The following is a 12,726-nucleotide window of genomic DNA, read 5'->3' as shown; positions in this document are numbered from 1 at the left end:
AATACAGATGACCTGTCTTGAGAATTGAGATAAGCCATCAATATCAGGTCCGGGGGTTTCCCCCACTCTTGACACCCCTGCTTGAAGGGGACACTGCACAGTACAAATGCTACAGCCTTTTCAGTGTTTGCCTTGGTCCACCTACATGTACTCCGCAGCTTCATCCCATTTGTTTCAAACAGATGATTAACAAGGGTGATGGGAGTCGGAGCACCAATGGCTATATCCTGATGAGGATATACGATCAATATACCATCCATGGAAAACCCTTTAAGGATGAAGCCCCATGTTGCAGAAAAGCAGCTTCTTCAGTTGGAGCTTTTGCTGTGTTTTTTTTTTTTATTTTAGTCAAACTTAGTAGTGGCGACAGAAAAAAAATGAGAACTTTGCTTGCAGGACTTTTCTTTCCGCAATTTTTCAAGCATAATGGGGAACGTAGTCCCTGAATGGTCACACAACGCATGTCTGATCCTAGCCTAAGGTTCTATTTCCACTCTACTTAAAAGGGTTGTCCAGGCTAAACTTTTAAAGCTTAAAGGGCCTCTATCATTGGGGATATGCATTTTAAACTAAGGACTTTTCAGAATAGCCTTTAGAAAGGCTATTCTACCTCCAGCTTCGGTTCATTCCTGGTGCAGAGCCAACAGCGCATGCTTGGCAGCCATCTTTATTCTACCCCTAAACATGCTAGGAGGACCAGGACATCGCAGGGTGCTTGATGCAACGGCCCAGGAGGCGGAATTCAAGTTATGACGAAACTGTGCTGGCAACACAGGGGGAAAGACCTCTGTGCTTTCTGAGCCTCATTTGCATAAATGGAAAAAGCGATTTGTTTCAAACACAGCGGCGTTGAGGATTGAACCAAAGGCAGAGTAGGAGTCAGGAGAAGTTTTGGGTGCAGTCAGAAAAAAGTTACCAACTCAACTTCAAAATAAAATGATTTATTTATGTTAAATGATATTATACAATTATGGATACTGAATAATAAATTATAGGCAGAGTTTGTTGTATATTTAATTTCTTGGGCATTCAATCACTGGTGTTTTACTGACCGCTAGCCGCTTATGAAGGAGAAGGATTGTGGGACAATAAGAGTTGGAGTCAGTGCTTTGGCCTACTGACTCCTCAGCCCTCCTTGTATCAGTATGTAACAGATTGAAAGATGGCTGAATTTTCCTGTGGACATTCAGCTATGTTTCTCACTACGTGTGGGTTACTCTATGTCTACATATATGTTTTACTCCATTCTGCAGCTTTGTTAGAGGACTGGGAAAGCAGAAAAATGAATCTGTTCTATAATGGATGTAAATGGAGCCCGGGGGACCCCACTGACTATAACGGGGGTCTTCATTTCTTTTTTTTTTAAATTTAAATTGCCGAATTAAGGTCTTACAACACTTTTTTATCTGGCAATTTCACACAGATCTGCTCTAGAGACTCGGATTCTGATGTGAATTTAGCCTTTGTCTAAGAGAAGCAACACCACAGTGCAGGATCCACTGTACTACAGATACCAATGCCACATGAAGGACTGCAGCGACTAAGGGTCCATTCACAGAAAGGAAAATGTGGAGGAAGTTGGTGTGGAATTTCAGCGCTGAAAAAAAGCCTCCCATTGATTTCAATGGGTTCCTTTTCCTGCTTTTTTTTCAGCGCTGAAATTCCACACCATTTTCCTCCGTGTGAATGGACCCTTAGGTCGGGGTCCCACAGGCTGGGAACGCCACGATTTGGCTGCTGCGGAAACGCCGCAGGAAATTTGTGGCGTTTTACTGTACTTGCAAAGTGGATGGGATTCATGCGAACCCCATGCCCACTTTGCGGAAAAAATTGCAGTGCGGACACGCTGAGATTTCCAAAACTGTTGCGGTTTTGAAAATTGCAGCATGTCAATTATATCTACGGAAACGCCGGCGACTTTCCCATAGATATAATTGTAGCAATGTCTAACATCGATGACATCAGACTTCTCTCTCATTTATACCACCTTTTAGGTGGCTTCCTTTGAGCCATAATTGTGGCTTATGTGAGCCATGCCAACTTTTTCGGAAAATCCAAATCTAATAGGGTAAAATTTTTAGCCTAAACTAGATATATTTATACCAGTGGATACTTGTAACCACAATAGTACATCTGGGCCACTATGTAACGACGTATATACGTCTAAAGGTTGTGTACGTCTGACACTGACTTCCATTACAATATATAGAGAGCACAAGAGGTAATAACAACGTACAATGATGTGTGCCAAATGAATGCGCAGAATTGTAGGACACTCGCAGTGATGGAAGTGGTTCATTGTGGCACCAGTCTGAATCTAATAGAGACTGATAGGTCATGGCTTAGCACTAGGACGTGTGGTCACCGGCTGACCCTTAGGACTGGCAGAATGAAATGGTCATTTTAATGGATTCATGCCAGCCTGCAGGATAGTGTAACTGAGATGTGCACCATGGTCTTTGCAGCTGGTCCTCCTGATGTGGTGTCCTCAGTGATGGAGTATCCCAGTCACCTGCCATTACATGCTTGGAATACTACTTTACCAAAACACATATTGCCAAACGCTGCAAGTCTGAAAAACGCTATATATACACGTGTGTGTGTGTATATATATATATATACATACATATATGGATTGATATACACACACACGTAAGAGTATATATTATATATTTCTCCACACACGATACTAGTTATTAACCTGTCTCTATAACACATTCCAGTGTGTATACACAGTGTATATGTCAGTAGTGTACCTGGAGCAGCTGCTGCAGTCAGTATATGATGAAGAGCGGCTGTCCCATCCTCCTCCCTCATCCTCCTCTTCTTCATGGGGGGTTGTTTCCCTCAGCACTTCCATACTCCGACACTTGTTAGTACAAGCTCACAACATGAGCATACATAGTACACAGTACACGGTAAGGTGTGCGCGCTGCCGGTCACCACAGACACTACGCCACACAGATGGAGTACATAGCGTTAGTAGCAACGTTTCCAGGTAAGTTGCTAGCCCCGCCTCTTTCCGGACCACAAACTTGTTTAATTGGAGCGACTTAACACGTGATTTTCTCTCGCGCTATGGATTCTGGGAATTGTAGTTATTTAACGTTCGAATTGTGTACACTGGGATATAAATACACTACAACTCCCACAGTTCGTTTCGGCCTTGTGTGACTGTGGAGGTAAACACATGAGGGTTTCATGAGGTCTGATGTGAGTTGCTGGTTGTAGTTTCCAGTTTTTAGGTCCTGTGCTAGGGGATTCCTGTATTATATTGCGTTGTTTCATTGTAGAGCATGAGGTGGATACAACTACAAGCCCACATAGAACTCACTATGAGAGACAGATAAGATGTTACCCTCATCCACAAAGCTCTCTGTCTTGCTGTACCTCCCCCATTCTGTCTATCACCCAACCTGAGCTTTCCAGTTGTCCCATGACCTAAGACTGACATCCTCTAATATCAGAACCTCCGACTTCCATATCCAAGACTTCTCCAGAGTTGCACCATTTCTCTGGAACGCTCTACCCCGGACAAGCAGATTAACTCACAACTGCTATAGCTTCAAGCGCAAACTAAAGACCCATTTCTTCAGGCAGGCATATCACTATTCCTAATCCAAATCCTTCTACAGTTAGGCTTCCTAAAAGTAATCCTCCTCTATTCACAGCCTCCCCATTACCCCACAGGGCATAATGTTTTATCGGAGTGTAACCTTGTATGCCAAGGCACTTTAGATCTGTTCATAAAAGGACACTGACTGGTGGTCACACTGACTGTGTGTGAACTATGGGAAGAATATGCAAATCCGCCTTCCATGATGTAATTAGGAAGACAGTTGCTGCCTCATTGTTGCAAACCAATAGAGGGCGCTCACTGGAATGTGCAAGCCTGTCTTAAGACAGGATTCCAGTGAAATAACCCAATAATGGCTGCTCCCTTTAGCCTCATGCCCGACCTTCCAAGAGGCCTTTGTTTAGCAATGACGCTGGGATTATTACCAGGTTATAGTCTCTCAATCGAGGACAGCTGTTTCGATCTGGTTGGATCTCATCAGCCCGATGTAGAGAGGACTATAACCTGGTAGAGGTGAGAGGCTTAGACAGGGTTCGGGGGATATTGTCACTCCTTAGGGAGAGACCACCATATAGGTGTGTGGAGACTTGTTAAGCCTTTAGCACTCCACTTTGCAAGGAACTATGAGAAGAATATGCAAATCTGCCTTCCATGATGTAATTAGGAAGACAGTTGCTGCCTCATTGTTGCAAACCAATAGAGGGCGCTCACTGGAATGTGCAAGCCTGTCTTAAGACAGGATTCCAGTGAAATAACCCAATAATGGCTGCTCCCTTTAGCCTCATGCCCGACCTTCCAAGAGGCCTTTGTTTAGCAATGACGCTGGGATTATTACCAGGTTGTAGTCTCTCAATCGAGGACAGCTGTTTCGATCTGGTTGGATCTCATCAGCCCGACGTAGAGAGGACTATAACCTGGTAGAGGTGAGAGGCTTAGACAGGGTTCGGGGGATATTGTCACTCCTTAGGGAGAGACCACCATATAGGTGTGTGGAGACTTGTTAAGCCTTTAGCCTTGTTAAGCCTCTATTGGTTTGCAACAATGAGGCAGCAACTGTCTTCCTAATTACATCATGGAAGGCGGATTTGCATATTCTTCCCATAGTTCCTTGCAAAGTGGAGTGCTAAAGGCTTAACAAGTCTCCACACACCTATATGGTGGTCTCTCCCTAAGGAGTGACAATATCCCCCGAACCCTGTCTAAGCCTCTCACCTCTACCAGGTTATAGTCCTCTCTACATCGGGCTGATGAGATCCAACCAGATCAAAACAGCTGTCCTCGATTGAGAGACTATAACCTGGTAATAATCCCAGCGTCATTGCTAAACAAAGGCCTCTTGGAAGGTCGGGCATGAGGCTAAAGGGAGCAGCCATTATTGGGTTATTTCACTGGAATCCTGTCTTAAGACAGGCTTGCACATTCCAGTGAACGCCCTCTATTGGTTTGCAACAATGAGGCAGCAACTGTCTTCCTAATTACATCATGGAAGGCGGATTTGCATATTCTTCCCATAGTTCCTTGCAAAGTGGAGTGCTAAAGGCTTAACAAGTCTCCACACACCTATATGGTGGTCTCTCCCTAAGGAGTGACAATATCCCCCAAACTGTGTGTGAACTTAAAGGGATTCTACCATTAAAACTTTTTTTTGTGTGTGTATAAGACGTCAGAATAGCCTTTAGAAAGGTTATTAGTCTCTTACCTGTAGACGTGGTCTCTGCTGCGCCGTTCCTCAGAAATACAGCTTTTTACCAGTATGCAAATGAGTTCTCTTACAGCGATGGGGGTGGGCCCCAGCGCTCAAACAGCGATGAGGGTGTCCCCACCGCTGCCAGAGTAGTGTCTCCAAGCGCCGCCTCCTTATTTGTCCGCCGCGTCATGTTCAATGTCTTCTTCCGGCGCAGGCTCGTAACCTAGCAGAGCAGACTACGCAGGCGCACAGGCCACGGGAAAATGGCCGCTAACAATACTGTGCAAGCGGCCATTTTCCTGTGACCTGTGCACCTGCGTAGTCTGCTCTGGTCTTCTAGAAGTTACGCTAGGTTCACACTAGCGGCCGGAGTCCGTTCTGTGGTTTCTGTCTTCTGCATACAGAAGACGGAAAGCTGTCAAGACTGGGTTCGGCTGTGTGCGCAGGTGAGCGTTTTATGCAAAACCGTTTTTTTTAAAACTGGACACAGAGTACTGCATGTCCGACTGTGTCTGATTTTAAAAAATCGGTTTTGCGGCGGAGAGCATAAAACGCTCACCGGTGCTCACGGCCGGACATCTTTCAAACCCATTCAAATGAATGGGTTTGAAAGATGCCTGCAGGTTTCCGTCTCCTGCCTCTGTTTTGTGCAAGAAGCGGAAACCTGCAGAACGGAGACTGGGCGCAGATGTGAACAAGCCCTTACGAGCCTGCACCGGAAGACAGTGAACATGGCGCAGCAGACGAAGAAGGAGGTGGTGCTTGGAAACACTTCTCTGGCAGCGGTGGGGACACCCTCATCGCTGTTTGAGCGCTGGGGCCCGCCCCCATCGCTGCGGGAGAACTCATTTGCATACCAGTAAAAACCGGTATTTCTAAGGAACGGCGCGGCGGAGACCACATATAAAGGTAAGAGACGAATAGCCTTTCTAAAGGCTATTCCGACGTCTTATCCACAAAAAAAAAAAAAAAGTTTTAATGGTAGAATCCCTTTAAAAGAAGCTTTATCATGTAATTGTCTGACCACTGCATAAGCAATGCTGCCTCCTATGCCAGTCCTGCTACCTCCTGTGTCATCACCTCTGCCTCATAGATTGTAGGCTATTGTAAGCAAGACCCTCAGTCCGATTGTGTGAGTTGATTTATTACATTGTAATATTTGTGGCCCCCTCTCCTTTTATTGTGTTTGTGGACGGGGTCCAGTTTTAAGATTCAGGTGGGTACTGTTGCTGTAGCTTTAAATGTCAGTATAGGATTTAATTTTGTTATTCCATTGGACAAAAGCGTATGAAATCTTGTTTATTGAGTTCTATTTTATGGGCATCCATAATGTATTGAAAAATTTTCATTAATCTACATTAATTAAACATTTTTTCTGGTTTTGTTTTAACAGCCATTTTTAGAAGTCATTGATTAAACTAGTTATATTCTAATGTCCATCTTTTTGGTGGTCGGTTTTAATGGACTGTCAAGAACTAGAACAGTTTTTGTCCATTTTCACAGATGCATTAATATTCTACTGTAAAGTCTATGAGAGATCTGTGAAAATGGCTGCCCCATGGAAGCAAAACAATTGTCACTGGCTGTCACCGGTCATAGGATGTAAAAAGCAGACAATAATAGTAGCAGAGTAATGGACACAGCCTGAGCCCGCTTTGCTTGTGTCTGTTCCCATTGACTCTAATGTAAACAACATGATGGACACTGTCTTCTGTCATGTTTGTTTAATCTTGTAACGGAAGAAAAAGTCATGCAAGCAGGATTCTTTATGTCAAAAAAATTAAAAAAAACATGACAGAAGAAAGCTTGCTTCATGATTTTTTACAATGGGGTGATGCAGATGGACACCAGACAGAGGGGGCTCATCTGCATCTGTCATTTAATGTCCGTTGCTCTCATCCTTTGAATGATGAGAGGAATGGACATTGAATAACAGTAATGTGAACTTACCCTTACACTGATCAAAACATGGATGACTTCTGAAAATGCATGTGTTTACGTGAGTAAAAACGCAAATGTGGAATAGCTCATGCCACATGGGCATATTACAGCTTGGTAAATTGGACCCTTATGGCTCCAGTATCGTACTGAAGCATATAGAGCTTTTTATAAGAAAATTGACTGAAAAAAAATTGCATGCTCCATTACATGCTGTATGTTTGAAAGTAAAGGGAAGAATTACTTATAGCGAATAATATTTTTGTATATAAAGAACCCAAGGAAGTCTTACAGAGGAGGCTATATATGGTGCATGCACTGGTCATTTTGTGCGCATGAGTCCTTAGACAGAGCAACTGATCCATAAATCTGTGTGTTTTGTGACATAGGTAACATAACTTTTGTGTCAAAGTTAGAAATAGAGAAAGAGAATATAGAAAATGCATATAGACTGTATGAGGCACCAAGGGCATGGCTGCACCTGCCACAGCACTATTTTCTCCCCACCCAACACAGCACCCTCATATAGAGTTACAGGTCCTGATATTTGGTGAGCTCAGGTGAAAATGGTCTAAATGTTTGTTGTAGCACACATGTCCTTTTAGTTGCTACTCGAAAGGGAGTCTGTCACCAAAACCCATCATATAAACCCCCATATCAACAGTGTGTATTGGTGCCTTTGTTGCCAAGATATTGCAATTTTTGTTAATATACAAATGATCTCTATGGAGCAATGAGTTCATGGTATCTTGCCTCTTTGAAGCAATGGCAACACCTCCATTGCTCCAAAGAGCTTATTTACAAGTTGATAAAAACTGCGATATTGCAACAGAGGCACCAATTCACAAAGGGATAACAGAGTTTGATTCAGGTGACCCTAGTCTATCTACCTGCAGGGTTGGGTTGATATGATGGTTCCTGGTGATGGACTCCATTTAATATGTTGAATAATTAGTTATGTATCTAATATATTTGATGTACAAGTATAGGTATTAGATATTGCTGAACAACATACTGGTTTATTTTGATGTTGTGTTTTATGTATGCTTATTTATGATAAAATGCATGGAGTTGGATTGGTACATCCTATGAGTCATACAGAAAGCTAATACTATTTTATTTGCATTAGTTGTAGTAGAGTATGGTGTTATTCTTTTGGTATATTGTGTATACACTTTGCCATGTTTATGTATCCCTAAGGGCTAGTTCACATGAGGATTCCCGCCTGTGCAGTTTCCGTCGCGGTTGCAGTGATGGGATGCCGGTAGTGCACAGCATCCTGTCGCGGCTTTCCGCTCCAGATTAGGCCCAAATGAATGGGCCTAGTCCGGAGAGTGCTGTCGCGAGGCGGACATCGTGGCTGAATCAGCCGAGGAATCCGCCTGAAGAAAGAGCAGCTCGCTTCTTTTTTCTGCTATCGGAAAAAAGAATGCTAGCGGTCTGCATAGACCTCTGTTGTGAGGGGGGTGGATTTTAAGGAGGATTCAGCGCCAAAATCCGCCCCCTCTTGCCCTGTGTGAACTAGTCCTAAGGCATATATTTATCCTATACAAGTAACGAGATTGTCTATTTCTCAGCATATAATGTATAGGCGTTTGATATTCATGACCTATCCCTAGGAAAGACTATCAATAATTGATCGGTAAAGCCAAACACTTGGGATCCCAAACAGTCAGAAGTTTGAAGATGTTGGGTGAGCTTTACTTACTCTTCTCAGGCCAGTTCATTGGTCACATATGTATTCTGCTTCAAATGAATGGGACTGAGTTACAATATCAAGGACAGCCACTATACATTGTAAGCAGTAAAAAGACCATAGCACTTGTCCAAACATTGAAACCACAGATGGTGCAGTTGTTGCAAATTTCAATTCTGAAATTCTGCGACATGAACCAACAAAAACATGTGCAAGAAATTGGGCTTTAACTCCTTGCTAACATTAATGGTACTATTACGGCAGATGTCAGGTATTTAAATATGGTAGGTCTCTGCTGTGTTATTATACTTATTGTGGGCATTAACTGTCCCCTAGCCTTGGTCAAAGATGACCGAGGCACCATTTTCCCCATAGTACGTGGGCACTGGCATTTTGGGATGGATCGCTGGCCCCCAGAAAGAGATCCGGGGCCATTAAACCATTAACTTAAAGCCTATGGAAAAAGACGCCTTATGTATCCCTATACATGGAAAAAATAGTGGCTTTTTTTTTTTTTTTTTTTTTTTTATACAAAGTTTTGGATTTTTTAAAGGGGTTAAAATGTAAAAAAAGAAAAAAAAACCTATAAGTTTAGTTTCGCCATACTGACCCACAGAATGCAGGTGTCATGTCATTTTGGCTGCAAAGTGAACAACATAAAAACAAAGCCCATAAGAATGTCATTCAAATGCAGATTTTCTCCAATTCCCATTCTGAATTTTTTTCCAGATTCCCAGTACATTGTATGGATTATTAAATTGTACCAGTGTAACAATTTGTCCTGAAGTGAAATGAAGCCCTCATACAACGTTTTCTATAGAAAAATAAAAAAATTATGGCGTTTATAGAGGGCAGGGAATAAAAAATGGAAGGGGATAAAGACCCTTCAAATGATGGGAAAATGATCTGTAAGTAACTCAAAATTAAGTTTTCAATAAGAATCTGACATGAAAAAATCATGCCGTACTCCATTGAACACTGTATATACGAAGAATTACACAGATGTGTAGATTTCTCATGTGGGGAATTTGCACAGCATCTGTATTGTCAACATTTACACCAAATTTATGATTCATTACATGATGTTTAATAAATTTGGTACACTTCTACACGTAAATATGTATCCACTTATTATGCCACCCCTTCCCTTCTGGAGTAAGATTGCTATAATTTTGCTACTTATATAGAAGTTGCATTTGATGAGTCTGATGTATCAGCCTGGAAGACTAACCATGGCCACTGACCCACCCGCTCCAGAAATGGAGTGAAAAGAGTAAAAATGCAAAAAGTCACATCAATTTTGCACAAATAAGCACATAAGATGCAAAACCCTGTTTATCGACTTTTTGATGGCAGAATTCTGGAGAGCAGGCTTTGATACATCCCCCACGTTGTGCTGTTTTCTATAATGCCAGCCTTGACCATACAGCTACAGCATATGATTTTCTGACATTGGGAATACAATCTAGCAGTGAAAGAACATTTCACCTTTGAAGAATTATAAAGCTGAGCGTTGACAAATGTTGTTAATGGGGAGAATCGAATTGGACGTGTTACATAAGTGGTGCTGGCGGCGTTTGGCAGGACCTCAACTCTCCGTCTTCCATAGAAACTAACACTGGTCATGGTCACACAATAGTTGTCAGCTGAACATTTGTTTAGCTGACAGCTATCAGCTCTGACTCACCAAAAACCTCCATATTTGTCTTGGAAAAACATGTATGCTATTTCAATGGGGAAGAAAAGTGGCTTTTATTACTATTAATGCTCCTTATTACAGGGAAAACTATAGGATTGAACAGGTTCAAATTTAGGACAGATTTTTAGCCAATCTGGAAAGACATTGTCATATTGTATGGATACTGATTGTATGTGTCAGTAAAAAAAAATCCTCTTATGCTCCAGCAATGTCCCAAATGTGAGTTGTAATATAAAGCTATTGTAGTTTGAATAGCGTTAACCATTCTGACACTGGACAACAAATTAACTTATTACAATACGTTCCCCTTTACTTTACCCAGTTTGTGCATCAAGAATAAGATCTCATTATCAGAAATGCAATTAAAATGCAATTGATTAAAATACAAAAACAAAACTATTGTGATCAGATAAAGTTGTGTCTACAGTCGGTGTACCCCAGATCTGCATGCTCTCACTTACAGGTCCTTTCACAGTTAGAAAAAAAAAAGTAATTTCCACATTTACCTGTGCAACAAGATGCTTTGGACAGAATCCAGGTCATCCAGGTTCTTACTGACAGCGCGTGGGATGATATGACCACCAACGTTAAACATGGTCCCCCTAGCACAGAGAAGGTGTTTCTAGTCCATGCACATCCTGTAGGTGTATTATTGATGGCTGCAGTGACTACATGGCAATCTCATTGGAGCTGAATGTTTCTGTAATGCAGCCCTCTTTGTGCCCCATCCTTCAACCCAGCTCCAGCAGAGGAGTGGTGGCCACAGTCAAGCAGAGGTCCCTTGTCCCCTCCTCCTTTAGGGACCCAATGTGTTGTGCTATCAGCTCAAGCAGTGCGGTAAACTCTTCCATCCTCTCTCCTGTCTCTCAGCAGCTCATACTTGTGATCTTACCAAAGCCTGAGCCCTTCCCACTCCCCCATTCATCTCACAGACGTCAGGAAGATGAAAAAAGACCAGTGAGCACTCGGAGACTTGTCCAACAGTGACTTGTCAGGTATATCAAGCTTAGCCCATTCAGAGCATTTATAACTTCAGCACCAGCTTTCTGGAAGATCGTTTAGCTGTAAATAGAAGTAGCTAAAAATTCCTCCTTTTTTTGTGAAGTTATGAAATATTCCTTCTCACCTAGGAAAGCTGGGTGACAACTTATTCAAATTCAACTACAATACCAATAGTCATCTGGCTGTCAGGACTCCTGAAAAGCAAATCCATTGAGCAGTAAGGAAATGGGAGATATATGAAAGCAAAAGGTTGTATTCATGCAACTGATTCCCGTCCGGGAAAAACCATCTGTGTGCCAGGCGTATTTCCTGCAGTGAACGCAGCTCTGTGAATGGATCCTACTTCTTCATAGTGAGTTATAATGCAGTCAGCTACAATACTGAACTAAGGCTAGGTTCACACTTGGGCTGTGTGACTGTTCGGGGATTCCATCCTCCATTCCGCTTGAAAAATGCAGAGAGAAAAGTCCTGCAAACAGGACTTTTCATGCCACATTTTTCGGACAAAAACCCGGCAGACCCTTTATAGACTATGGGGTCTGCGGGTAACTGCTTCTTAAGCGAATTTGGTTTCTATTTTTCTGGTCCCCAAGCGCAGGTGTGAACCTAGTGTAACCTAAAGCTATGAGTTCAGTAGTTTAGAGATCCAGCCGTTCTGGAGCTCAATACATCATAACTCACTGTGAAGTAAAGTGCTATTCCGTTTGTTCCGGCTCCTGGAAAAAGAAGCGAGATGCTCATTCAGGCTGAGTCGCCTCGCGATTCGACCTGAAGACACTCCCTCTTCCCAACTAGGCCCATTCATTGGGCCTAATCCGGAGCAGAGTGCGCGACTGGATGCCGATGCAGTGCACCAGCATTCAGTCGTGGCTGCCCATTATTTGGGCAGCCTCCGCCTCAGGTTACAGACCAAAAATCCCCGTGTGCACTTACCCCAAATTCCCCTCTTGGGCAATATGGGGCTATTTAAAGAGGACCTGTTACCACTCCTGACATTTCTTTTTTAGTAAATTCTTGTGTTCCCCATTATATAACAATCCTGCAAGATCTTGTCTGAGAATCATCCATATTATTACTCCTAAGAGTCTATGAATTTAATATTGGGTGTTACCATGTCCCCTGTCAAC

At 42.7% G+C, this 12,726-nt stretch overlaps 1 protein-coding gene across 3 annotated transcripts in view; it reads right to left on the bottom strand.

The window, feature by feature from the left end:
- INTU (inturned planar cell polarity protein) overlaps positions 1–11,458 on the bottom strand; it is a 61,140-nt gene extending 49,682 nt beyond the window's left edge. For 2 of the 3 annotated variants that reach the window (XM_075287342.1, XM_075287350.1), the window contains exon 1: positions 2,757–3,157. In XM_075287342.1, the coding sequence (XP_075143443.1) occupies positions 2,757–2,860 (104 nt within the window). In that variant the 5' untranslated portion in view covers positions 2,861–3,157. Of the gene's footprint in view, positions 1–2,756; positions 3,158–11,103 lie in introns of those variants that run through there. The other variant, XM_075287358.1, reaches the window with a different exon arrangement.
- Positions 11,459–12,726: the final 1,268 nt, after the last annotated feature.

The sequence above is a fragment of the Leptodactylus fuscus genome, chromosome 1 (genome assembly GCF_031893055.1).
Source record: "Leptodactylus fuscus isolate aLepFus1 chromosome 1, aLepFus1.hap2, whole genome shotgun sequence".
NCBI lineage: Eukaryota > Metazoa > Chordata > Amphibia > Anura > Leptodactylidae > Leptodactylus > Leptodactylus fuscus.
This window is presented reverse-complemented; position numbering and strand designations above follow the sequence as displayed.